The 27,191-nt window shown below is 40.2% G+C and overlaps 4 protein-coding genes and 1 long non-coding RNA gene across 6 annotated transcripts in view; 3 read left to right on the top strand and 2 right to left on the bottom strand.

Annotated features, from left to right (window-relative positions):
* The window catches only part of slc41a1 (solute carrier family 41 member 1), a 28,615-nt gene extending 16,625 nt beyond the window's left edge, over positions 1 to 11,990 (top strand). For both annotated transcript variants that reach the window (XM_029277118.2, XM_065955329.1), the window contains exons 5-11: positions 594 to 738; positions 2,768 to 2,914; positions 4,919 to 5,063; positions 5,708 to 5,787; positions 6,609 to 6,743; positions 6,910 to 7,058; positions 7,536 to 11,990. In XM_029277118.2, the coding sequence (XP_029132951.1) occupies positions 594 to 738; positions 2,768 to 2,914; positions 4,919 to 5,063; positions 5,708 to 5,787; positions 6,609 to 6,743; positions 6,910 to 7,058; positions 7,536 to 7,721 (987 nt within the window). In that variant the 3' untranslated portion in view covers positions 7,722 to 11,990. The remainder of the gene's footprint in view (positions 1 to 593; positions 739 to 2,767; positions 2,915 to 4,918; positions 5,064 to 5,707; positions 5,788 to 6,608; positions 6,744 to 6,909; positions 7,059 to 7,535) is intronic.
* Positions 11,991 to 13,271: 1,281 nt separating this feature from the next.
* acot8 (acyl-CoA thioesterase 8) lies at positions 13,272 to 17,492 on the top strand. Its single transcript, XM_020632736.3, has 6 exons — positions 13,272 to 13,465; positions 14,865 to 15,001; positions 15,249 to 15,474; positions 15,837 to 15,994; positions 16,793 to 16,984; positions 17,112 to 17,492. Exons 1-6 carry the CDS (start codon positions 13,314 to 13,316, stop codon positions 17,228 to 17,230), a joined length of 984 nt encoding a protein of 327 aa, XP_020488392.1. The 5' UTR covers positions 13,272 to 13,313; the 3' UTR covers positions 17,231 to 17,492.
* A 1,937-nt stretch (positions 17,493 to 19,429) lies between these two features.
* Positions 19,430 to 21,541, bottom strand: LOC109983164 (putative nuclease HARBI1). Its single transcript, XM_020632727.3, has 4 exons — positions 20,371 to 21,541; positions 20,150 to 20,262; positions 19,955 to 20,066; positions 19,430 to 19,865 (listed from the first exon to the last, which is right to left on the bottom strand). The coding sequence occupies exons 1-4, from the start codon at positions 20,807 to 20,809 to the stop codon at positions 19,441 to 19,443; spliced, it is 1,089 nt and encodes a 362-aa protein (XP_020488383.1). The 5' UTR covers positions 20,810 to 21,541; the 3' UTR covers positions 19,430 to 19,440.
* A 285-nt stretch (positions 21,542 to 21,826) lies between these two features.
* On the top strand, positions 21,827 to 25,935 carry ift52 (intraflagellar transport 52 homolog (Chlamydomonas)). Its single transcript, XM_020632731.3, has 13 exons — positions 21,827 to 22,236; positions 22,929 to 23,016; positions 23,429 to 23,558; positions 23,671 to 23,746; positions 23,863 to 23,934; positions 24,030 to 24,156; positions 24,236 to 24,319; positions 24,425 to 24,493; positions 24,577 to 24,731; positions 24,817 to 24,904; positions 25,059 to 25,167; positions 25,266 to 25,411; positions 25,494 to 25,935. The coding sequence occupies exons 1-13, from the start codon at positions 22,118 to 22,120 to the stop codon at positions 25,533 to 25,535; spliced, it is 1,305 nt and encodes a 434-aa protein (XP_020488387.2). The 5' UTR covers positions 21,827 to 22,117; the 3' UTR covers positions 25,536 to 25,935.
* LOC109983168 (uncharacterized) lies at positions 25,751 to 26,963 on the bottom strand. The gene is made up of 2 exons (XR_010666449.1): positions 25,946 to 26,963; positions 25,751 to 25,846 (listed from the first exon to the last, which is right to left on the bottom strand). It is a non-coding gene; the product is annotated as an uncharacterized lncRNA (long non-coding RNA).
* Positions 26,964 to 27,191: the final 228 nt, after the last annotated feature.

Genomic DNA, 27,191 nt, shown 5'->3' with positions numbered 1-27,191 from the left:
GTGTGTGAAGGAGACTGCAGGGACACATTTCACAATGTGTGAAAGACCAGTGTGTAAGATAAATAAGGATATAAACAATAATCAAAAACCTGAATGAAATGTCACTCCCAACCTCTCAGTTAAACCATCTGAACACGTATTAATATAATAAAATATATGCATCTTTTACGAGGATCATTGAAACAGTATTTCCTTCAAATGAGCGCTTTATTCGATCACTCAGTCAGTCACTCTGCTGCCATCTGAAGGGGGCTTGTCATTATGTAATGTTTGTTGAGTCCATAGTTCTTGGAACACTTCAAACCAGCGCTGGCTGGGTGCTGACCTGACCTCTTAAAGGGTCATTGTGCGCTGACACTGGGTCACAATGGTGCTCTATTAAGAGACTTATTTTGGAGATCAGACCTCTTACATTTCAAAGCTATTTTTGGAGTTGGGTAGATTGTTGTACTGTAACACTGTAAATGTCATTTACATGCCAATATTTAGTAGATCCTGAAAGTTGCACACATATAACAAGGTACTGTGTCTTTGTCTTAGCATGTCTATACTGTAATGGAGTGACTAATGATGATGTGTTTGTGGGGGTTCAGGTCCAGGCTACAGTGGTGGGGTTCCTTGCCTCCATAGCTGCTGTGATCTTCGGCTGGATCCCAGAAGGAAACTTCCGGATGGGTCACGCAGTCCTGCTCTGTGCCTCCAGTGTGGCCACGGCCTTCATCGCCTCTCTGCTGCTAGGTACGGCTACCACAGAGGATGTGACAGCTATTCATTCTGCATCTCTACGACTCATTTAGCAGACGCTTATATCAGACGCTTTTATCAGAAGTGACGAAGATGAGAGAGTCAGTAAAACAAAAGCAAGTTCTAGAGAGGAGGAAACAACGTCAGTAAGTGCCACAGGTGCAAACAGGAAGTGCACAGAGGAAGAGCACTTTTTATTTTTAGAACTAAAGTTAATGTTTAGTCATCATCAACAACATCGACAGCTGTTCTTGAGATGATGGGCATCCTCATCATCAAATCAATCATTCAATCAATTTTTATTTGTATAACGTCAACTCATAACAAGTGTTATCTTGAGACACTTTACAAAAAGCAGGTAAAATACCTTACTCTTTGTCTGTTAACATTACAAAAGAGCAGGTAAAAAGACCTTACTCATTGTTATGTTACAAAAAGCAGTAAAAGACCTTACTTATTGCTATATTACAAAGATCCGGCCTATCCATCATGAGCACTTTAGCAAAGCAGCAAAAGTTACAGTGGTAAGAAAAAACTGCCTTATTAAAAGGCAGAAATCTTCTGATGCTCATGACGAAACAGCCTTCACAGGCCTAGACTGCGCTGGGCTTGGAAAGGGATTAGGGGAGAGATGGGATAAGATGCAGGAAGAGGGATAGGGAGCAAGGGGGTGGGGGGAGGCAAGCCATCCATCAACAATCCGGTGGGGAGGGGGTTGTTCTGGCAAGCTGTCAGAACAACCCCCTCAATATCATGAAATGTCAAAAGAGTGGGTAGCTGTGTCTTCAGCTTGTTCATGTTGAAACCAGTTTGTTAACAAGCATGTCTTGGTCACATTTCACTACAGGGCTGAAGTTTTGTTGAAGATCTCGTTTGAAGTAAATGTCATGAAATGGGCTAGTTTATATTAAGGGTCATTAACTAGTTAGTTAATCGGTCAAAGTTCATGGCTCTTTATAATTAGACCTTTGAATAAGGACATCTATTTGAAATTGTAAACATAAAAAGAGTTAAAATGGAAACTTCACAGAGCACAGATTGTAAAGCCATGCTGGCTGCTCTGTCACTTTGGCATTTATTTAAACTAAATGATAATGTCAGCATGCTAACATTCTCATAATGGTAATGGTGAGGCATATGCATACCTACAAAATGTTAAGCTACAGGTCATTGAGAAAATTCAACCTGAACCAAAAATGGGACGCTCAGGTGGTTGGAGCTAAAGACAGTGGATCACAAAAAAACCTCGAGACATCCATCTGGTAACATGAAAAACTCAGTAACCTGTGACCCCAGTTATTTAGTATTTTCTTGACTAGTGATGTAAACTAGCTTTTGATGTAAGATTAGAAAAATCAGTCGATTTGTTAAGTTTGTCAGTTCAATCTGTCCCATGAATTCTGAGATCATTCTTTCTGTCATAAACATTTTAGCTAGGAGACAAACTCATGCTGTAAACATCTGGTGAATATCTGATATGAGAATGATCATTTTCAATGTAAGCACTGTATAGCTGAGCCATTATTGCTTTTTAATTATTAAGGCATCCTTTCCTGTCCTTGCCATGAGAGGAAACTCTTTACTATGTAGTGACCATGACTTCAGACATTTTAGTGTCCAGTTTTGTGAAGAACATGAAATCACTTTCGACTGCTCTGAGTTCAAATATATCTTAAAACTTTGAGTCTATCTGGCCGGCAGCTTTTTATTGCCTTGTCTTTATTAATGTTAGCATATCACCAAACCTTAAGGCTATTTTAATGACATTTTTAAGATCCCTAATGACAGTAAAATGACTCCAAATCCATTTTCCTGGAAAAACACATTTATTGCACACCTGTTAACATGTTCTGTTCTATCTTCTTGCTCTTGAGCCGTGTTTGAAGTTAGAAGTCAATAAGACCTGACAGCCCTGGTGATACATGGACACACTGAACCTCGCATATTGCATAGAGAATCACATATGTGACCATGCCCTCAGATGAATCCCATTATGTGATATCTAATGACTCTCACCCCGCAGGGCTCATCATGATCGGCGTGATCATTGCGGCCAGGAAAGTGGGCATTAATCCGGACAACGTGGCCACGCCCATCGCTGCTAGCCTTGGTGACCTGATCACCCTGTCCCTGCTGGCAGGCATCTCGACAGGACTGTACAAGGAACTAGGTAGAAAACACACACAAACACACACACACACATGTGAAGTTTAGAAGTGTCACTAAAGTTGCTACATTTGTGATGCAACTTCAAAGCCTTTAATATCTTTAAAGATGCTTTTTTTAAAAAGGGAGCCGCATTTGTGCAATTGTTTGAATTGTGGTGACCGTGTGTCTGGCTGGGTGCAGTGAAAACAATTAAAGACGCCCACACCTAACCTCACTGTGCTTTAAAGCACAGAACTCCACCCCAATTTGGCTTCTATTGTTAGCTCTGCAATAGTGTTTTAACCACAGACAAACAAATCTTTTCAACACCACAGTATGACAAACACTGACACACACAGGAGCTATGTAACCGTCCTGACCAGATTGTTGAGTCACCCTGCTTACGCCTGAGATCTGGACATTTTTCAGTCTTACTCACCGTAAATACCACAGGAATTATGTCAAGTTTTTACGGGACATTTTTGTTCTAATGAACGAAAACAAAGCTGCTGTCTGGGTGTAAAAATGTGGCCTGCTTTTTTTAAATGTTGTTTGTGGTTGTAGTTTCAATTCAGTTGTAACACTGCCTCCTAGAGACATTACCGGGTACTCACTGTCACTCCTAATAACAGTTCAGTCCTGCTCGGTGCTCAAACTCCAAGTATGTTTTGTTTAAATTAAACATTGAGGTTTTTAACACCACACAGTGGTTTTGATTTCAGATTCATAGGCTTCTGTGCTTATAATTACAATACACACAACTATTTTAAATACACTCTGAATTCTAGGAATGGAGTACTGATTACATTTAATTTATTTCATTATTGTGTCACGCATAAACAATATGCCAAGCCCAAAACAAGCTTTCAAGACACCATTATTAATACACAGAGACCAAAAGTAGACATTTAATGATAATACTAACCAAAGAAACCATCCTGACTATTATTATTCCATTGCCAAGATCCATCCATCAATCCATTAAATGTACGGCTTTTTCCTGAGTGGGGTGGCGGGGGGCTGGAGCCCATCCAGCTGTCATTGGATAACTTACACCTACGGGTGATTTAGAGTCACCTTTTAACCTAACATGCATGTCTTTGGACTGTGGGAGGAAGCCAGAGTACCCGGAGAGAACCCACAGGGTTGAACATGCAAACTCCACACAGAGAGGCTCCTGTCCAATGAAACCAGGAACCTGCTCGCTGTGAGGCGACAGCACTAACCACTTCACCCCCATTGCCAAAGATTTTTGTTAATATCATTTTACATAACTTTTGATTTAATTTGTTTTGCAAGACATCAGCTCTTTATTTAAGATTTATTTTTGGGCTTTGTGTGCCTTTACTGGAGAGATAGGACAGTGGGTAGAGTTGGAAATAATGGAGAGAGAGAGAGAGAGAGAGTGGGGAATGACATGCGGGAAAGGAGCCACAGGTCTAATTCGAACCTGGGCCGCCCGCTTGGAGGACCACAGCCCCCACACATGGGGCGAGCACACTAACCACTGCGCCACCAGCGCCCCCAAGACATCAGCTCTTTGTCGAGCAATAGATTTTAGCAGAAATAATGGAATATGTTCTTTTAATGTTGGCGATGCTAACCTCAGATGTCCACTGATGCTTTTCATTCCTAAATCACTGCAGCTCCAGCACACGTCATTTCTCGTCCCTGTAATCCTTCCACCTCCTTTTTTACCTGCAGCAGATGCCATGAGTTTTTTTAATAAGTGCATTCTGATCATTAATAGCAAACACCAGTTTATCATGATTGTATTTTTTTATTTAAAAAAAGCTTACAACATGTCACACAAACATTCAAACACACCGGTCAGTATGAAAGGATGAAACGGGGAAAAGTCTTCAAGCATAATTCAAACTCTTTAAAAACAAAGACAAATGAAATAGTCACATACGACAAATAAAACATGGCGTTTTGGATTTGTCAAATCTGAGCATGACAAAATCGTTGCATTGTCCATCATCATGTGTTGACTGTGTTTACACTTTCTTATTTTCCCACACAGAGAACGACTACGCCAACCCGCTGGTGTGTGCCGTGTTTGTGGCGATGTGCCCCCTATGGGTGCTCATAGCCAGGAGGATCCCATCCACTAGAGAGCTCCTCTACTCCGGCTGGGAGCCAGTCATCATCGCCATGGCGATCAGCAGGTAGATCACACAGGGATCAACTCATGTTCTTCTGAACCACAGAATGAATTTCCTGAAGATAGAGCATAAACGATTGCACTTTTCGAGATTCGTTAACTTTGCATCAATGTCAAAAAGAAATCCACTTGTTTTCTGAAAGTTAACAAATCCTCCCGATCAGCAGCAGGATTCTGATTCTTTACAGAATGTAGATAGTGTTGCTGTCCTGGGAGAACCATAGATGCTGAATTTTAACACACCCAGAAAAACATCCCTGTAATCCCTCTTGGATTAGTTGCCTTTCCTAGTTAATCCAATGAGGTTTAAAATAGTTAATTTAGCGTATGCAGGAGGGGATTATGGTCTTTACCCATAAATGAACACTTAATCCTTCAGTTTATGTGGAAAAAATTCCAATCCCAATTTGGAGATACACCGTTTTCAGAAAAAAACATTTTTAATACTTCTCTAATCCATTGGAATTGGAGCATTTATTGAATTTGTTAGAAAAAAAAAAAAAGTGATGCAAAAGGAAAAAATGTTTTCCCTCAAGAATAAAACTAGAAGACTTTTGTTGTGCGTACGCTGCACTTTAGTACAATGTTATACATATCTGACATACATGATATACCTTTGTATGTTATACCTGCTTCTCTGTCTTTTAGTGTTGGTGGTTTGATCCTCGACAAGACAGTCACCAACCCAAACTTTGCTGGCATGGCTGTCTTCACCCCCGTCATCAACGGTGAGGAGTCATTACACCTCACAGGAGGAAACTTTAACAATTCTTTTTTGGGTCAGGGGTTTTGTTGGGATAATCTGTGAGTTTGGAAGACATGCAGTAGACTTCAATATTGGCCTGATTCCACATTAGAAAAGTAAAAAGGTTCATCACAGCGACGTCACTTTTGAAGAAGTCTGGAAGTGTTCTCCTTTCTTTTACACTTTTGTGTGCCTGTGGAAATGTTCAATAAAAGGGAGTGAATTTATGCTTAATATGCACATTATCGGTGTGACACAGACTCGACCGCTTCTCCCTCTTATTTTTTAGTTTTTAGTCCGCCTGTACACTGAGCGTGCTTCATGATAACATAAAGGCATCATCATGTGTTGTATTACGACCTCATGTACAAGAGTTAACCGTGCTCAGGCCCGATGAGTCCTGGAGCAGACATGGCCCAATTTAACCCCTCGACTACAGCAGACGCTGACAGAAGATAAGCGAGATGTGAAAATATCAGCCAACAAGCCTGTAAATGAGGAAGTGATACCTAATCACTTGAGGAGAGGAAAAAAAACACAGAAAATCTCATTGAAATGTGTATTTAAAGATGCACCGCCTGTCCTGGTTAAATAACAGACGGAGGTGTCACACGTGAGTAAAAATATGTGCAGGCTGGCAGATGGAGAATGCATATTGCTTTGACTGGATGGCAAACAGATTTGCTTTTTGCTAGTATTTCAAACATGAGCAGTCAAAATATCTTTCATTGAATACATAAAGGATTGATGTTTTTTTACATGTTGTCACATCGATTGTTGTTGTTTTTTGTGTGTGTCATTCAGGTGTGGGAGGTAACCTGGTCGCAGTACAGGCCAGCAGAATCTCCACCTACCTGCACATGAACGGTCTACCCATGGGGGATCCAAACCACACCCCCAGGAAATGCCCCACACCTTGCACCTCCTTCTTCGGCTCCTGTAAGTTGTCGTTTTATCTCTCTTATCTCTCCACAGACAAAAGAAAGATTTTGGAGGATCACTTGTTATTATCATATCATTTTGAGTTGCCGGAGTCTGTCCTTTAACAACCATGTTAACAACCATATTTTCAAATGTTTCAAAGAAAGTGCTCTGTCTATTCCAGCTGTGAACTCTCGTTCATCGCGTGTGCTGTTCCTCCTGGTCGCCCCGGGTCACCTTGTCTTCCTGTACACCATCAACTCCCTGAGGGGGGGGCACACCACCCTGACACCCGTCTTTATTACCTTCTACATGGGTGCTGCACTGCTTCAGGTACACAGTCTTTATTCATCTCATGGGGCAATTACATGGATATTTAAATGTCATAATGGCATGCAAATGAAAAGCATCATGCATTAAATTCAGGGAAGAGTGTAAAAGTGATAGAAAACAATTATGTCAACCAACCGTGCAAATCCGACCTCTGCCATTTGCCTCATGTCATCCCCCGACTCTCTCCTCCCAACATTTCCTGTCTCTCTTCAGCTGTCCAATCCAATAATGGCAAAAATGCCCCAAAAAAAAAATCACCATCATCATTAATGATTTCAAGGGAGCTGATTGGTTCATTTCCACTCAGTTCTTCAACTTTTCAAGCTTTACCTCTTTTCTACTTTGTAAGATGCACAAACACCTCATTTAAAAGGCTCTCTGAGACTCTGCCAAAGGGGATTCTCCAGCAGAGCCTGTTTGAAGTCCATGCCTCTGTGATTTGTGTTAAACACTGTGCTCTCGCTTCCCCTTCACCAGGTGATAATCCTTCTCTACCTGGCAGACTGGATGGTCCACTGGATGTGGGGCAGAGGCATGGACCCCGACAACTTCTCCATCCCCTACCTGACCGCTCTGGGTGACCTGCTGGGGACTGGCTTCCTCGCCCTCTGCTTCCACATGCGCTGGTTCATCGGGGACAGAGACTCTAACCTAGGCAACTGAATGCAATGCACCTACACGCACGACAAAGAAGAGGATAACACACTCTACTGTTGCGCACACACGGACGATGGCAAACATCACCTGTATGCCTGAATGTTATCTGAAAGTAGACAACCTCTACAACAAAGGGCTAATCTCCTGTAGGGCTCCGATTGAAGGTATGGTGATTTTATAGTGCAGTAGCATTCTACTTCAGGATATCTGGACACTGTTCACTGGAGCAGCAGCCCAGAGTTCAGACAGTGTGTGAGTCTTAACATCGGAGACGCAAATATCTCCGCCTCAAACACTGAACAAAACCCCAACGGATCCAGTCCAACAGGACTCATTACTTCTCCTCCTCTATGTTTCCTAACAACTGAGTCCTAATACTTCTGACAATGATTGTTACTATAAGTAAAAACTGATAAATGTTGTATGTGCAGGGCCTGTCTTCATTATTTTCAATGGGGATGTTAGCTCTTTGGTTTTTAAAGAAAGACGTTTTAACACTTGAAACAAAGACAAAAGTCAGCAAAAAATATATCCAAACAAGCCTTGAATTACTTAATCACCAAGTGCTTTGTCATGTATTCAGAATGAATGCAGAACTAATGTGTCTAACTTTTGATTGAGTAGAATTCATCTTGCTTTTCTCTGTTCTACCTTCTGAAAGTTTTATCAGAGGGGATTTGACCACAACATCAAAAAAGTTAAGGATTTATGATTTACAATTTGTGAACTCGCTTCCTCTCAATTAAGGGCTTGTTAATCAGACCAAAACAGAATACAACAAACTCTTAGCACAGGCGCTGCAAAAACGGTTTAACCTGAAGACTTGTATCGTCAAATCACTGCCTGTTACTTTATTTTTTATTTTTTTTGGTTTGTGTGTAAATTCATACAAACACCTGTATGTAATTCCTCAAGTTTCCTGAAAGTCCTCGAGGACCAACATGATGCCATGTCTTGACTCTTAAGTAAGATTCTTCTTAGTTTAAGGGAACACACACAGAGACAATTATTCTGAGTGTTTGTGAATAAAATAGCCCGTATGTGTCAGTACACCCCGCACATAAAGACACAAACCTCACTATTTGTTACAGCTCACATTGTGTCAGGATGCTCAAAAGGTTAGCAAGTCTCATTTTGCTTGAGCTGCTTTTACGAGATATTAGCACCAATCCGCATGTCTGAAACCATCTGCCTACTCTTTACAGGCTACTGGTTGTATTTGTTATGTTGCCCAAGCCAGGCGTACAGTAAGTGACAAGAGATTCTCAACACGTTGCAGAAAACTGGAAAACAACCTGCAGAGCTCAGCCAACTGAGCGTATTGTTACAGATTGAAAGAGTGCAGTTGCTCTAAGCAGGATATGCTCACTCAGGTTCAGCTGGTAGAGTCTGATGCCAGATGAGAGCTAATGATTGATGACATTTTTTTGTTGGATAATTGATTTCTTTGAGGATTTAAAGTTCAACAAAGTATTAAGATGAAGTTGGAGCAGGGAAACAAAAAGACAGGCCAACAAAGTTGTTTGAGGTTAGCTAACAGCTGGATCACGGTGGCTACTGGAATTTCTGGGAGACCTTTCTGATAGGTTCAAGTTGGAACCAGTTTTAACCAGTTTTCATTAAATCCATTTTACAGTAGTTAGACCAAGTAGTCCGCTGGACACAAGGTATTCCATGAGTGCTGATATAAAGAAGAGCATCACTGGGACTTTTCACAATGTGTATCACTCCACCTTAGCCAGGTCTTCTGCATCCTGTAAACTAACTTTACAGCAGAGTTTGTCCTGCTTAATCTAGCTGCTCCCTCTTACTCACAAAACAGACTCTTACTGCATGATTCATTCAAACATACAAATACATGTTATTCAAACTAGGTAGCCGCTCTGTGCTAAACACAAACAAAGTAGTAAGAGTACAGAACAATGTTTGGGTTGCTTGGCAACAGGTCAGTGTCCGTTAAGACGCAGAACTAGATGAATTGGTAGAGCAAAAATATATTTTCTGTAGTTGTTTAATAGTTTTTTTTCTATGTTCTGGTTGTACAACTCTTGTATAAAGGCAATATCACACTTGAGGTTGAGATATTGTACTGCACATCAGCACGTCTGTGATTCTCTTCGGCCTTGTGCCTACAACCGAATCAAAGCAGCGCTGTTATTCAGTCCAACACCTCTGTCTCTTTTGTGATTCTTAAAATTAACCTTGATCAGTAGCATAAAGTCTCGACTGTGCGGACCCTGTAGCAGAGTCCAACATCCTAAAACAGATGTAGCTATCAGAGTTAATTCTTTTGTATCCCACCATGCCCCTTTTTGTCAGAGACTCGCTATCGCTAGCCGCTACCTGCTAGCTTGCGAGTTTCCAAGTTGCTAACAAATTCACACTGCGGACCAGTTGCAAAAAAAAATCTCAAAAGTGCTGACCACACGGGGGCTTAAATCATAGAATATGTGGACTTCTGCATCCAATTTTACACATCTCATCCTTTGTTCCTGTCTTGTCATCGTCAAACGCGACATTTTAACTCGTACTAACCTCTGTTCAGATAGAAACCTGAGCTTTTTGTAATGAATGTTTGACTGGTAAATGTTAAATCAAAGGGGAATAAATCTGAGACACATGGGTTAAACATTAGATCATGCCTCCTCCACCCACACACCATGCTCTGTCTTTGAGACTGACCAGAGCTGACCTTTTCTTTGAGTTAAAGAGAATATTGGAAAAGGAGGTTGTGTGCCATTTTGACAGGCTTTACACTGATGAAGTACAGGTGTTGGCCCTGAGCAGAGACTTAGAAGAAAACCTGCATGTGATGCTGTTTAAGGGGCCAGCAGAATGCATGTGCAGGGCACATAATGTGAATGTGCAAAACTTGATTATTTTACCTGTTAAAAATCTTTCTTTTTGATCTGACTGATTTTTTTAAAATGTGTTTATTATGTAAAAAAAAAAAAAAGATTTTCTTTTCCTTTGCTATTCCTTTCCATAATCTTTTGAAATCTTCACCATTTTTGTGTCATGAAATGCAGCAAACAAACAAACCAACCGAAAAGATGAAGGACTTTTTAATGCTGAACAACACACAAAGTACTGTAATCTGCAAAACAGACACCAGAGGGCACTGCAGGGATTCTCCTTTCTCTTCGAGCATCTCTTTGTCCTCTGGATTCAAACACACAGCCACCCACACAGGGGGACATTTATTTTGTCTTCCTCTAAACGACACATCCCTCCATCGTTTCACTCTGTCCGTGTCCTCCTGCGCCAGCGTTCTGCCTCCGTGTCAGTGGATAGTTGTGAATACTTCTATAAGGGGGCACATAATGCTTTGTCTATTTATTTTTATAAGCACACAAAGCAAATTGTAAATACTATATTTATTCTTTAAATAAGGTTGTTTATTTTGTCATTTCATTTTTGCTCTGTTTCTTTGCCTCCATGTTGATGGTGTTTTTCTCATCTCCGTTTTTTTTTTTTTTTTTCTCGTTCTTTGGCGCCTGCTGCCATAGAAATTTGGGCTAATAGTACAGTGCCTAATGCCAGTCTTTAGATACACACACGCACACACACACACGTCTCACACATGGATAGTATACTTGTAAAACATCGAAAGGCCTTAACCTGTCAGAGCCAAGCTCACCTCAGAGTAACCAATCAGGAGTAATGTTTCCCCACAGAGTAGCAACTCTTTAAGTAGCTTTGATTAATATGATATAAGATGTACAGTAAATTGATTGTAATGTGTAAGTAATAGAATTTATATGATGCAGGAGTGGGGAGAAGGTCTGATGTCTGTTTTTAGCCTGTGGTCACAAGAATCTGCAAACATGAGGTCTTAGAGGCTGAACCCCCCTCCCCGCCCCCTTATGTAAGGTCTTATCCAATAATAATACTACTAGTAAACCTGAAAAAAACTGCAACATGACAAAAATGATTCCTGTCCTCTCCCACTGTAAAAACAGCCTTTAAGAACCCTCACGCCTTCTGCTTTCTTAACTTCAGTGCTTCAAACTCTGTAAACTCAGAGACCCACACTGACCATCAGCCAACCAGTCTCTCTACATCAACACCGAGCCTGAGTCTGAACTCTAAATTCCACCTGTCCAACTCAGCTCTGCTGCCTCTTGGAAAGAAATGTAATATCATGTCTTACTGGAGCGGAGTTCTTTGTGTTCTCTGTGGAGATTCTTGTAAAAGCCCTTCACCTGTGAGGACTTCTCCCTGCAGGACTTTGTAAAATTGCTGGAAATAAAGAAGTATATGGGTCAAAATCACTATGAAGTGCCTTTGGTGTGCAATCACTCACTCATAATAGACATCTTGCAAAATAATGACAATGTTAGCTGTTGGTATAATTGGCAAAACCTTTACACATCATAACAATGACAAGTCTCTGGAAATGTTTCTTCTCATATACTATTCCTATTTGTTTTATATACCCAAACGCTGCTTTGCTTCCTTCAGTGAGTGGTTACGACCCTGGCTCAGGGGAAGCAACATTAAAGAGTCAAAAAACACATTATCAGCAGAAATAATCTTTATTTCTATAACAAGGATAAACAGAAAGTCAGAGGGACAAAAAATAGTGGCTGAGGCCATCTTCTGGTCCTGGCTGCAGATTGAGGGGGGGGGGGGCGGAGGGGAGCTTGACTCAGGATTTTGTAGTCAGAAGTTGAGGAATGTATGGCAGTCAGATAGTGCCTCAAAGAAAACAAAACAATGTCAAGTTTGCTCATAACAGAGTGGTTAAATAACACTATCTCAATGTTTTTCATATGTTTGTATTCTCCTCAACAGGTTCTTTGTTAAAACAACGTGGTTAGGGTCTTAAATCATTTTTATTCTATTTTCTAAATAATATTAAACATTTTGCAAATGTGCATGAAATTGCTGTCCACCTTGTCATGATGGGGGAACAATCCTTTTAAAGAAATGATCTAAGTTATGATGCGATCAGTGAAATAACCATTTAGTCTTTCTTCAATGGAGGGTGAGATAAAGTTCTGCAACATTTATTCATTTTTTCTATTTTCATTCATGATGGCAAAGAGTTGAAGATTTCTGGATAATGAGAGGACACAGGACACAGTGGTTCGTGTTAGTGTCTCTGGCCTCTACATAGTTTTAGACATTTTCCTTTTATTCATTTGTTTTGACTTTCTATAGTTTCCTCACTTGCTTCTTGTTTCTGGTATGTTTGTTTTTGACTATGTACTTCTATGTCCTAATATTTCAGATTGAAGTCCATTTTAACTCATTTTAACACTTTGGGTTTTTGCAGGGAATTTGCTCTTAATGTCCTCTGGTATAAAACATAATTCCTGAAGTAGCCTACTAATTTCAGTATTTTTAAACTTTTAATCTTTATGCCTTTATATTTTTTTGGTAGGAAAGATGATAAAAGTGCACAACAAATTGTCATAAGGGGGTCTTTTGAGTTTCATTGTAAAAATGTTGCTCCAAAGATAATTTCAAACAGGCCTATAAAAAAACAAAAACAATAATAACTTGTCTGTAGAGGTCAGCATTGCACTCTTGGGTGTAGGCTGCAGTCAGTCTGAAATGTATTGCAGAAGAAGAAGTTAGAGGAAACCAAACATGGCAGAAAATAAAGAAGGTAGTTCTGAATTACAAGAATCTTCTAAAGATGAAACCTCTGAAAACTCCTCATCTCAATTCACACAGGACCTTAAAAGTGTCTTGGTTACCAGCGTGTTGAACCTTGAAATGCTCGACGTAGACCTCTACAGGTAACTGGCTCTAATCTGTCACTTTACCCCTGCCATTGGTTTGGCACCTTATTGTTTACAGTCTGTGGCTGGCACATGACTGGCTGTCCGATCCGAGTGCTTGAATTGTGAGTTGCCTATCTCTAAATGACGTTTACGTCAAATTCAAAGCCATTATAAAGCCGGGTCATTGTCTTAAAAAAGCCTCCATATGTTTGACTTAAATGTATGAAACGCGACTTCCTTATTTCTACGTTCAATGTTAATTTGTCCTGCAGTGTTTTTAATCCAAAATTGAATCAATATGTTCTTTATTGTCTAAATATTGTGTCATCCTGAAATGACAACCCCCGAGACGTCGTTATGACGTCATCGCCATGGTTCGCAAACCTTTGACCTTTTGGAGGACGTCAGATAATTCATTCATTCCGGTGTTGTTCTTCTACAGTGTGTCCTTTTGAGGAAGCTATATCAGGAAGCTAATGGCAGAAACGTAACTAGTAGAAGTAGATGAATGTGGCCTTGTTGGTATTTAGTGATAACAACAATAAAGCGAAGAATCAGAATCTATTGCCAAGTACATTTGTCTGAATTTGTCTTGGTGTGCAGTGAATGTTCCTATATTACTGCAGCTGCTAGAGCTACTTGGCATTTTAAACTGATTTAATATCTCTGTACACACATCAGGGTTCTGCAGAATACACTTATTGAATACATGCATGGCGCAACATTATCCTGAGTCTCACCTGTGTTCTTCTATGTTTACAGTGAAAGTGTTACGCAAAGATGGAAAAGTGAAGTAAAACGATGAACTTGTCCTTCAAGTGTACTCTGTTGGATTAAAGACTTCTCAAAGGTTCTGTTGTATAGCTGAAAAATTACAAATAGCTTCTTGAACGCATCGATCAACTAGTGATGGGACCGATCGGATATAATATCGTTATCGGGTCCGATATTGAGGTACGTATCTAATATCGTACCGATGGCGCCTATCAACGTCACAGATCAAGAAAGATGTTTGGGTAATTTAAACTCAGCTCGCACAGTCTCGCTTTGCAGAAACTCAGACTGAACTGATCAAAAGTGTTATTCTCACAGTTCACTTTAAAATATTTCATTTAAAAACTTTAAAGTCGTTGCTGCCATCACAAAGTTTTGAATAATTTGAATTTTTATGCATTTCAATATTTATTTTTGAATAAGAAATGCAACGCCAGGTAAACTACAGCTTTGTGTAACCCAACACATGATACCAACAACAATAAGAACACTAATAGTATGATTAAAAAAATGTCTGAATCAGAACTGAATAAAAGGGGATCGGTGCATCTCTACTTACAACCTGACTTATAAAGCTACATAAGCTGACATAGAAAATCTACATTGCATTAACCTGAGTTCTTCTCTGTGTTTCCCACAGAGGGACACACCACTGGGTGCCTCGCGGTCAGCGTTTGTTTGGGGGTCAGATAGTTGGCCAGGCCCTCGTCGCTGCTGCCAAATCTGTCAACGATAACCTCTTTGCCCACTCTCTCCACTGCTACTTTGTCCGAGCGGGTAAGCTGCAGCATCATTATAAAGGTGGTGGCACTGAAAGGCCGGCTCATGTTTGACACAGTGAAGGCTCGAACATTATTCACAGTTACAGTAAACCTGTGCTTTACAACAAGCTGTATCACATCTGTGAAATTTAAAGAGTGAATCGCAAATACCCTTCAGATATTTAATAAAGCCCTCACCCTACATTCTCATAGTAAGTGGACGAAGCTTTTCCCCCTGCGGCTGTCTTTTGGGTGTTTTCCAGGGGACCCGAAGGTGCCGGTGCTGTACCAAGTGGAACGCACAAGAGACGGTCGCAGTTTCACGGTGCGCTCCGTGAAGGCCATCCAGCATGGACAGCCTATCCTCATCTGCCAAGCCTCATTCCACACGCTGCAGCCGAGCCCCCTGCAGCACCAGTTCACCATGCCCGGGGTCCCTCAGCCTGAAGACCTCCTCACTGTAGAGGAGCTTATTCATCTTTATCTCAGGTAAATCTCTGCACAGGGGATCATCTCTGCCATCTCTGTGACTGTGACGCAGATCGCCGTCTTTATCCAGCCTCGTGAATACTGCTTGTGTGTAGTTCCATTGGAGAATTGAATCGTGATTCATTCGAATTTTGACTGGATCTTGGGAAGCATCATTCTTCAAATATATTCAATTTCTGTCAATACATTTGGCCAAATAACACTTGATGAATTGGCCCAAGTTACAATTCAGTCATGTAATCAAAATAGTTCTACAGACTACATTGACACACAGATTGTACCAAACAATACATTTTTATTAAGCAACTCAATTCTGTTATCTAATCTTATCCTAATTATGATTTCCTTCTATTGTCTTGCAGCAAACCGGACATTGCAGAAAATGCAAAACAAGGCCTCAACAAACTGCTGGCTAATGAGGTCCCGATTGAGGTCAAGCCGGTCAACCCACCGCACTTTTACAGACTCTCTGCAGCTGAGCCAAAGCAGCTGTTCTGGGTGCGAGCACGAGGACATATTGGTAAAATGCATTAATTTGCACATATGTACACACTGCAAGAAATGAACAGCACATATTGTAGAGTATCCTTAAAACATGAATCCCTTCACTTCCCCATTTCACTCCACACTCCCTTCATACCACAACGCAGAAATATTACATTACATAATGACACTGACACCTTCCACCATACAAAATATCTTCACCCCACAAGTTCAAAAAACATGAGAATCTAGAGGCTTCTTTTTGCCCTGACTTTCCTCACCGTTACCGTTACAGCTTTGACACACCTACCGTATGATCAGATTGATCAAACTTGACCCCTGAAGTATCAAACGGCCTGCATTACAAGTTTCCCTTCTACCTCTTGGTGGATCCTCAGCTCTGAGAGTAATATTTCCTCATGCAACAAGGCAGTTGGCATTTATGATGTATGATGCTGCATGATACAGTAAGCCTTGTGCTTCCTTGTGACTGCACCAGCAGCATGCCTAAACACAACATTACCATAACCTGCACACAGCAAGTGCAAACTGTGGCTGCCATGCCTCGCAGTTATTTTCCGAATCAAAGCATTTCTTATGTTTGCATACATTAAAACATTAAGCTTGGACTTTTGTACATGGTGTATCACAGTGTACTGAATACATCATGAATACATACTGTCATGACACTGAAATATATTTAACATTTAGTAGAGAACAACTTTAATACCCGGCTCATATTAAAACATGTATAAAATAAATTCCGTATAAAGTGTATGTATGTAGATGTGTAATTGTAAGCAGTATAACATTGTTTACTTGTTTGTTCATGCAGGTGAAGGCAACATGAAGCTGCATTGCTGCGTTGCTGCGTATGTGTCAGACTATGCTTTCCTGGGCACAGCGCTGCTGCCTTATCCAAACTACAGAGCCAAGTTCTCCGCTTCCCTGGACCACGCCATGTGGTTTCACAGCACTTTCCGCACAGACGAATGGATGCTATACGAGTGTGAGAGCCCATGGGCAGGTCAGTGTGTTGTACGCCTCCCATCTGCTTTGCTTCATTTGTTCTGTCTGTCTTAGCACCACTTAGCAGGGCCTTTTGGATTCTTGCTTTAAGCCTAATGGTGTCTGTGTTTTTTTTTATCCAATAGGGGGCAGCAGAGGGCTGGTTCAAGGCCGACTGTGGCGAAGAGATGGGGTGCTGGCTGCCTCATGTTCTCAGGAGGGAGTCCTGAGAGTGAAACCAGTCATGGAGCCTAGCAAACTATAAACACATTCCAAAAATGTATATTTTTATAATTTATTTGTAAAACTTAGATTTTATTTTTGATTAAGTCATGCAATTCATAATTTAACAATAGATCAATGCTAGTTTTATTAAGACATGTATGGACTTAATCAATTGTGAATGTTAGGATGAATGATTGCATGTTTTTGAACATTATGAGAAAAAATATTTAATGCATCATTAACCCTTTCAATAAAGAGCTAATATTCAAGCCACACCAAATGGATTAAAATTGATGCTTTGATCTCACTTGTTTTGGATGAAACTCCATTAACATAGGCTTCATTATACACTATAATGACAAGATCACTTATCTGGCCACAAGTGTCTAATTACATGTATGACCTTTCCACATTCAGCCCCTCTCTTCCTAACTTCCTCTTAGTCTCTGTCCAATAAGCAGACATGTAAACAAATGGCTTAGAAAGGTGTTCATTAAGTGCATCTCTTCCATAGACTATATCTAAAAACAGACGTTAAATCTAGTCCGTAGAGTCCTACTATGGTGAACTACTATAAAATCAGATACAGAGATACACAAACACAAAACTGGTACAAAGTCAATAATAAAACAGAAGCAATGCCGTGTATGAAATATTAAGTCCACCTGAGTACAAGATACAAAACATTTTTATCATCTGGGGCATCTGGGGCCTATTTCCTGAAGGGGGTTGAACAAACACTGGGTCTAACCCTGAACTTTGACCTGATTTACCCTCAAATAGGAAACTGATTTGAGTTTATCAGGTGTATGTAGCTTCACTCAGAGTTCAGCACTAGACCTCAAAGTCAAAGTCAACTTCATTGTCAATTTCAAAATATGCCAGACATACAGTGGAATCGAAATTTCGTTTGTCTCCGTCCCGCGGTGCAATACAACCAAAATAAGGTAAAATAAGATAAGGTAAAAATAGATCAAATAAAATGAGGTAAAAATAAGATAAATAATATTTACAGTAATAAATTCTAAATTGTGCAAAAGGTAGTAAATAAAATACAATAGAATTTAAAGAAAAAGTGAACTTGTGCAGTATGTGCAATGTGCAGTAAATTGAGTGTACAGAGCTCTATAACCTCTATAGACCTATAAACCTCTATAAAGAGCCAACATTAATGAAGCCCCAAAACTACGATTCACCATGGCAACAGGTCACAAATAGAGGTTGTCTAACTACCCCTGCTCTAGCTGAAAATCCTGATTGCAGACAGATAATGAGCAGAATTTAGAAGAAAAAAAAAGGCAACACTGCAATCTCTTCTATGTTGCTGCGTTGCTTTTTTTCTCTGATTTTCCTATCTGAGGGTAAATCAAGACAAAGTTCAAAGGTTAGACAGACCCAGTGTTTGTTCAACCTCCTTCATAAAAGGGTACCCAGTTTCAATGTGTCATAAACTTGAATCGCCGTCTATTCATTTAATATTTCATTCAAATATAAGAGGTTTAATCTGGGGGAAGGGTATTGAACCTCAAATGTATTTTCATTTCGACGCAATCTGAGCGGAGAGAAGTGGACTTGGATGCTGCTCAAACTGAAATATAAGAATATGGTTCCAACATGTAGATGTAGGGTTTAGGCTTTATAGACCCATGGTGATAGCCTTCAATACTTTACACATTTGTTTAAGGCCTATTAAACAAAGTACATCATTCAGTGGCTATTTTAATGTAGGTTACATACGCTTCATCCCCGACATAATGCTGGAGGTTTCACATGCATAAATGTCCTTTCACCTGTATACCTACAACTACAGATTCTTAATACGAGGTTACTGACTTAATTCTTTACATCCTTGTGTGGAGTGAGACATGAAGCCTGCATGAAAGTACAATATGAACAGACATCCATATCCTTTTTAACAGCAGGCGGAGGGGCCATCAAATTCCACAGCACAGAAGGAAACAGTAAGATTTACAATAAATGCCAGAGGGTAATTCCGCATGTCAAACCATATATTTAATGTCATCCCTTTATTTTCTCAGTTACCCCTAAAGGAATTGTACAGAATGCATCTCACCAAAAAGATAAAATAAAGAAATGGCGTACTTGAACCACCGAATTCAGAAGGCTGATCTCGACATTGAAATAGAGAATAATTAGTTAGAGGTGCGTGCATTGTCACAGGAAGTATTGGAACATAAAAACAATGTTGTTTTATTTGTAGGAAATAAAGAAGACCAAATAAAATGTGACTCATTCGTCTTTATTTGACTGATCTGGCTGGTTGTTCGGGTTGCTTAAATCAGAGAAAAGCTTCTGGCCTATTATGTCTCTGACTGCTCTTCCATCCTGTGTATCTTCAGGGTGGACGTGGTCTTCAGTAGGGTCTTCAATTTGTACGGCCGGGTGTTGCTCTCCTCTAATCGTGGCAATATTATGGAGAACAACACATGCCGCAATAATGTCACAGGCCCTCGTAGGATTGGTTACCCTGAGGTGGCGTAGGCACTTGAAACGGGCTTTCAGCAGGCCTATGGTCTTGTCCACCTGGGCTCTCGTCCTGCAGTGGGCCTCATTAAAGTTCTGCTGGGGGCCTGGCTCGGGGTCAGGGTAAGGGGTCAGCAGAGTTGGCAGGCATGGGTAACCCCCGTCACCCAGCAGAAGGCCATCAAACTCACCTGGAATGTAGAGTGGATACCGTGAGTGTGGAGGGATACAAATGAATTATATAAAGCTTTCAAAGTTCAATATTTAAAAGGCTACTTGCCATTTTCCATCCTTTTGCTCAAGGCAGACTCTTGAAATATCCGAGAGGCATGCACAGCTCCAGGCCACTTGGCCTCCAAGTTAGTGATGATGTGGGCAGCGTCACTTATGATCTTGGCAGTGCAGAGAATTAGAGATGTTAGTTTGCGGTATTGTGATGCCATCTTTGACATTTTTGACACAGTAGTTAATCTACCTGCACATTAATGCTGTGGCTGGACTTCCCGTTCAGATAATCCGCTTCATTTTCTGAAGGAGCAGTGATGGGAATGTGCGTGGCATCGATGCAGCCAATCACGTTGGGAAATCCTTTAAAGAAAAAAGAAAAAAATCCAATTACTTATCCTAGTCAGAGGTCACAGCTCCACGTCGTCAACAGAATATTAATCATTAATGCAAATTGATTTCTTCATTCACCTGCAATACTGAGGAACTCCTCTTTGATAGCTTTCACGGGTTTGTGCCCAGGAAACGCTACAAAACTGTTCAAAAGGCTTTTCAGAGCGAGGCAAACTTTCCTCACGGATCTGCTTACCGTGGCCTTACTGATGTGCTCAGCGTCGCCGATGTTGTAGAGAAAACTCCCGTTTGCAAAGAAACGCAGGGCGACACAGAGAATCTGCTCGGATGTCAGCGCACGTCCACGGCGGGTGACGTTGGCGATGCGAGGCTTGAGAAGATTATGGAGATACGAAATAGAGTTCGATGAAAAACGGTAACGCTCAAACAGGTCGTTATCTGGAAACGATAAAACATCCAGTCGGGGCCTCAAAATCCTCTCCCGGCGTAAACGTAACTCCCTGCGGAGCAACGCAGCTCCTTCGTCGATGGGGTCGTCCAGAAAAGGACACGCCATGGTCGAAGAAACGTTTTTGTGGAGGCTATTTTTGCCTCAAAGGCAGCTGGACTAATGAACGAGGAGATGAAACCGCGTTCTGGCTGTGTAAACGGGAGAAGACAGGATAACTAGGGGTTCATTGAAGAAACATTCAAAGACTCAGAGCTCAAGTAAGCTCTCTCTCTGGACCCTGGACCAGGCTTGAGTTACCCCTCCTCTTCCTCGGGTTTGACTTACCTCCCTTTCTGTAACGGAAAACCCAGAGTTTCCCCTCAAGTCAGGATTAACTGAAATGGGCCTCGGTGACACTTCCCTATTATTAGTTTAAACTAAGAATCAAGCATTCAGACTATCATGTCTGTCCTTCAAGGTGAACATCAGTGCAGGTGCATGTCTGTGTGTGGATTAAAACAGCCTGCAACAAAAGGTGACTGTAACAAAAGTGCAATCAACAAATCTTAAAGTTGTCTACTTTCCTTCCCACTGGTTAAAAGCTTCAGTCCCTTCTTGCCTCATCAAGGGTCCTGCACAGTTACCAAGACAAGACCCCCACGCCACAGTAACATCCACCTAACAAAGGTGCAGAAAGAGGACTATCTGAGGGCCGTGGTGGTTCTGTCCTAATCCTTCCTCATGAACTCTGATTCACACTTCACCACATCACATTTGAGGTAAAGGAAAAAGTGTGAGTAAAATTGCATATTTGCATGGACACTTTCTGACATTTCAACCACACCCGCGGCTCTGTTATGTTGTGTGGGCTTGGGTTTACCGTCCGGGCGATTCCCTGGCACCTTGTGGATGAGTTCCGCTTTCTTTTCGTTCCACTTTATAGTGTTATCAACTGCGTTGTCTGGTTTTCTTATCTTAATAATCTATTATTTTTTTTAATAATGGGTGAAAGGAATCGCGTAACTCCGCGTTTCCATGAATTCGTATCATGTTTCCTACTTAGCGTTGCACCGCTTGGTTGCTATGCGGTTTAGCGCCCTTGGTTACAGTTCGTTCTTTACCCAGCATGCATCATTTCTAGGGGCGCTAGTGAAGTAACTAAGGCAACGTCAAGCCAATTTGTAACTTTTTGATATACAGAAAGCACAGCGTGACAGTCGGAAGTGAATGTTTTGTTGTTAGTTTAACAGTCTAACCCTTTACCTTTAATCAAAAAAAAAAAGTAGTTTAGCTAAAAACAACACTGTCGAGTATGGGACGCTGAGGTGGGTAACATCTGCGTGTAGCTAACTTAAGCTAACACAGCTCGATGGTGTAATGTGAACCAGGGAATCAAGTAAGAGTTTTCTTTGTTGAGCTTACATCAAATTAAGGATGGAGAAGGAACAGCACAACACTGTGGTCTTCAATTGTTCCAAAAGAGAGCTGTTCACTGCGAACAATGGGTATAAATCCGTGCAGAAAAGACTCAGAGCTCAGTGGAAAATACAAAGGTAAAGTGATGTTTACCTGTGCACTCATGTTCACGTCATGTGTCTGTCTGCTCCCCGTTATATTGTTTAGTTTCTGCTGATAATATGTCTACACTCATGCACTTTAACTTGTGTCAATACTGTCCATTTACGACTCTGTTTTTGCACATTTACATTTAATCTTTCATATTTAATTTACAACCATTTACGACTCTGTTTTTGCACTTTTACATTTAATCTTTCATATTTAATTCACAACTATTTACGACTCTGTTTTTGCACTTTTACATTTAATCTTTCATATTTAATTCACAACCATTTACGACTCTGTTTTTGCACATTTACATTTAATCTTCCATATTTAATCTTCCTATTTAAGACTAATAATGCTTAGTTAAATCCTGGTTGTATATATTCACATTCTTATTTTTGATATCTTTTAGTACTTATTTACTTTGTATTTAATATTATATTATGTTTAGATTTGCTAACATTGTGTTTTTTACTCATATTGTGTGTTTGGATAACCTGCTGCTGTAACGCCACAATTTCCCAGTTTGGGATCAATAAAGTAATTCTATTCTATTATGTGTTAATAATAAATGTGACGTCTATGTGTAGTTCCTTTGCCTTGACTTTTTTTCCCCCCCACACATATCAGAAATATTTTTTGAGGAAAACCTAATTTGCAAAATAAATGCTGTCTGCCCTAGCATGAAGGAGGAGCTGTCTTTGGAGAGGCTGAAAGGTGTCAAGTTGTGGATATCTGCTGGTCCTAGAGAGAAGTTCACAGCATCAGAGGTGATTTGTCAAAATCTTTGCATTTTGAAGGTGATGGAAAAAAATAATGAAATATGAGTTGTTGAAATCCATTTACCAACACCAGGTGTGGGGAAACTAGAAAGAATTAAATCTATTTTTAATTGCACAGTTTAAGTTTGATTCATCTAGGGGTATTCTTTAAATCTTTTTTCAGGTTAATATATATGTATGGGGGGGGGGGGGGCGTTGGTTTTGTGGTTTAATTTGTAACAAATGTTTCATGCCATGTACGTCTTTGTAACCTGCTACTGGATGCTTTGAATTTCCCTCGGGATCAATAAAGTATCTATCTATCTATCTATCTATCTATCTAATACATCAGCCACATCAAAATGTACCTTTAGCCTGCTGTTTCTCGATTCTTAACTCGGGTCTCATCATTTGATTTCAGCTGGAAGTTCTGAAGCATTTTCTGGATGGAGGAGGAAACGTCCTGGTCATGCTCGGTGAAGGAGGAGAAATGAAATATGACACCAATATCAACTTTCTCCTGGAGGAATTTGGGATAATGGTCAACAATGGTAAATATTACAAGGGGTTGAAATGCATTTGATATAATCAGTTCACTTGGTTTTTCATTTAAACGTTTTAAATTATGTGCTGTTTTTTTTTTCCTCTCTGTCCCTACTTTAGACGCTGTTGTGAGGAATGTGTACTACAAATACTTCCATCCTAAGGAGGCACTTGTATCCAATGGCGTATTGAACAGGTCTGTTTTTTTTACAGCATAACAATGTTTGATGCTCTTTTAAATGTCTTCAAATAATGTTCTAATAAATGCACAATTTAACTCTTAAACAATATTCTGCCTTTTCTCTTGTTTAGAGAGATTAGTCGGGCTGCTGGTAAAGTGGTCACTGGGATCATTGAAGATGAGAATGTTGGAAACAATGCACAGTAAAAGATTTGCATTCCTTCCTACAAAATAAAGTCCAGTGTGTACATAGTGCTTCAAGAGTTTAATGAGGTCTGTTCTGTCTTTTATTGTACAGGGCTCTTACATTTGTGTACCCGTATGGTGCCACCCTGAGTGTGATAAAGCCTGCTGTGGCTGTGCTTTCAACTGGCTCAGTCTGCTTCCCCCTTAATAGGCCCGTCATGGCATTCCATCAAGGAAAGGTAGGTTTCAAACTCATTCACAAACCACACAATACAGTGTTTGAACTTCATCTGAAAAGTTTTCTTGTGATGTATAAAGGAGGCCGGACAACTGGTGGTGTCTGGTTCCTGCCACATGTTCAGTGACCAATACATAGACAAAGAGGAGAACAGCAAAATCCTCGTGAGTCCACTTGAATTGTTTTTAGGCAACTTACAAGTCAGAGAGATGGAGTTTAAGCATCAATTTATATGCACAAATAAAGGCTGTTGTACTTTTTTATCCCAGGATGTTGTGCTCCAGTGGCTCATGACTGATAATATTCAGCTGAATCAGATCGATGCTGAAGACCCAGAGGTGAGGACAAATACTTGACTTTTAGTGTATTGCCATATTGTCTTTTATAGTAGCTGACATCCATCCTGTCCTTTGTCCCCTAGATCACAGATTACACCATGTTGCCAGACACAGGGTGCTTGTCCGAACAGCTCAGAGTTTGCTTGCAGGAGGGTGATGAAAACCCCAGGGACTTCACCTCTCTCTTTGATATGACTTTGTTTAATCTGTCCACTGACACTTTACCCCAAGTCATCAGGTGAGAATGCAAAATACTCATTTGAATGTTACCCTTTTGGGATAGTTTTTTTTATCTGGCTTACCGAATACATTTTTTTTTGCAGCGCTTACAAGCAGCTTAACGTCAAAGACGAACCACTTCAGCTTATCACACCACAGTTTGAGACCCCTCTGCCACAGCTTCAACCTTCTGTAAGTTTAATTACCACATTCTTGTACCAGCTGATGTGCTTCCATCCCTGAAAATCATTCATTTCAGGAGTAGTATTTAACAGACATTTTATAGAACAAACGGTTTGCTTTAGAGAGACATTTTAAAGGCAGGAGTTTATTTTGTGTTTTCTAGGTGTTTCCACCTGCCTTAAGTGATTTGCCTCCACCCATGCTGGACCTGTTCGATCTAGATGAAACATTCTCTTCTGAGAAAGTGCGCCTGGCACAGCTCACCAATAAATGCAAGTTCTTACTGAGCGACATTATCAAGCTAGTTCAAAGATTTGATTGTGACTGACTATTTGTAATCTTATTTTGAATAAACTGTTCTCACTCACAGGTACAGATGATGATCTTGAATTCTATGTGCGGAAATGCGGTGAAATTCTTGGGGTGACTCCGAAGTTGGATAAAGATCAGAGGGATGCCAAACATATCTTGGAACACATTTTCTTCCAGGTTGTCGAGTTCAAGAAACTAAATCAGGTAAGACAATCTTGAAAATTCTGTACGAGGCAATGTATTATTAGTTTTCTGCATAGCCTTGTAACTCATTTTTACTTTTCAGGAGCATGACCTGGAAACAGAGGAACCCTTCACTCCATTGTGATTGGATTCATCCAACTTGTTTAAGGCTCAACTCTTCCTGTTCATCTGAAATGTACTGTGACACAGCAGACAGAAGTCTTTCTGAAGTAAAAGGAACTTTCATCAGACTCTAAAGTAGAAACATTGTACTGTGGTGACTAACAACAGTTTATGACAAATATTTTCATACCTTTCTTTTGTACTTCACTCACAAAACGTTAAACACACTACAGGAAATATAGGCAGATACTTTATTTATATATTTAAAGCTTAAACATGTTTTAAAATTGCGCACACACACACACATCTTGCATGAAACCTTACACATGGATCCTGTAAATTAAAAAAAAAAACAAGAAGGATGTTAACATGAATTTGCAGAATGATTATTAAAAAGAAAAGAAAAAAAAAGATACAAAATTGAGCTTTTACCTTCACATGTGTTTCAAATTTTACTTGGATTTGTCCTTGATGCAGAAGCAGACAAATCTGAGAGATGTTCTTTGCCAGGTCAGGGAGAAACTTCAGCTTGTGAATGTTGTGTCGACTGGAGTTTTGGACTCCTGGTTTGCTCCAGAGCACTGGACTCCATGGGTGGCTTGGGGCTGTTATTCTCTGGTTTAATCAAAGACACATCCCATGACATTTGAGAGGAAGTGAATTCACTGTACGACTGGTCAGAACAAGCAGCCTTTTTTTTCTTTTGAAGGAGCACGTGGGGAGTGGAGGACTTCGCCTGTAAAGGTATGCCCAGGTGACAGTTGTCAGTTTCTTGAGTGCTGTTAACTGAAAAGGCCTGGGATGGAGAAATGGGCTCCGTGTACAGGCAGACAGAAGCCAAGATAGACAGCCGGGGGTCAAAGACATCAGCCATCGTCTCATTCGATACTCTTGACATAGACAATTGTTCCAGCGACAAAGCAGACACCCAACTCTGTTCCTCCAAAAACCTCCTGTCAAGCTCCGATGGAGATGAACACTCAAAGCTTTTCATATCTAGGAAGTAAAATGTAAAAATGGCACTTAAAACCACATCATCTTGTTAGAGAAAATGCTTTCAAATAAAAAACATTGTTCCTACCTTTACCAAAAAAAGCCTTCTCCATTGTCTTCATAGGCCAGTGAGTCTGAACTGAGCTCCAGGTGGAATTTCACTGCACAAGATCTTTGCTAATTGATGCAGCTGGTGGCTGAGCTGGTCATCAGTTAAAGAGGAGGTGGGTGTGGGGGAATCCAGTACAAGTCCTGGCAATTTTAGTCGGAGAATTCAAATGAAATGCAATGTTTATTGACATGTCATTTTAAGTTATATGTTTGTTTCCTACTGCTTTTAAACAATAAAACGTGTTTTATAAATATGTTTTTATTCTATGTGTAATTCATTTGGGCAGAAAAAATTTATTATTATTAACTTTTATTTAACCAGATAAAGAACCCATTGAGATCAGGATCTCTTTCACAAGGGTGACCTGGCCAAGAGGTCAGCAGCACATGTCCAAAGAACAGTTAGAATTAAGTGAGTGTTTTCAATAATAATATATAATATATTAACTGTTTAATCCATTGATTTTTTTCTTTTCCAACAGATTTGCTGTAAACTTATCAATGTTAAGAACTTATAAGAAAATGCTCTGGGACAAACATACAACAGATGGGCTGTAAATATAAAAAATAAAAA

This window comes from Labrus bergylta, chromosome 5 (genome assembly GCF_963930695.1).
Source record: "Labrus bergylta chromosome 5, fLabBer1.1, whole genome shotgun sequence".
Classification (NCBI taxonomy): domain Eukaryota; kingdom Metazoa; phylum Chordata; class Actinopteri; order Labriformes; family Labridae; genus Labrus; species Labrus bergylta.
This window is presented reverse-complemented; position numbering and strand designations above follow the sequence as displayed.

Excerpts from the sequence above, each read along its gene's own strand:
- acot8 (XM_020632736.3), top strand. The coding sequence starts at position 13,314 with ATGGCAGAAAATAAAGAAGGTAGTTCTGAATTACAAGAATCTTCTAAA. Across the intron at positions 15,995-16,792 it reads GCGAGCACGAGGACATATTG|GTGAAGGCAACATGAAGCTG; the intron begins GTAAAATGCATT and ends TTGTTCATGCAG. Across the intron at positions 16,985-17,111 it reads GTGTGAGAGCCCATGGGCAG|GGGGCAGCAGAGGGCTGGTT; the intron begins GTCAGTGTGTTG and ends TTTATCCAATAG.
- LOC109983164 (XM_020632727.3), bottom strand. The coding sequence starts at position 20,809 with ATGGCGTGTCCTTTTCTGGACGACCCCATCGACGAAGGAGCTGCGTTG. Across the intron at positions 20,067-20,149 it reads GCCACAGCATTAATGTGCAG|ATCATAAGTGACGCTGCCCA; the intron begins GTAGATTAACTA and ends TGCACTGCCAAG. Across the intron at positions 19,866-19,954 it reads GAGCAAAAGGATGGAAAATG|GTGAGTTTGATGGCCTTCTG; the intron begins GCAAGTAGCCTT and ends TCTACATTCCAG.
- ift52 (XM_020632731.3), top strand. The coding sequence starts at position 22,118 with ATGGAGAAGGAACAGCACAACACTGTGGTCTTCAATTGTTCCAAAAGA. Across the intron at positions 23,017-23,428 it reads AGAAGTTCACAGCATCAGAG|CTGGAAGTTCTGAAGCATTT; the intron begins GTGATTTGTCAA and ends ATTTGATTTCAG. Across the intron at positions 23,747-23,862 it reads TCCAATGGCGTATTGAACAG|AGAGATTAGTCGGGCTGCTG; the intron begins GTCTGTTTTTTT and ends TCTCTTGTTTAG.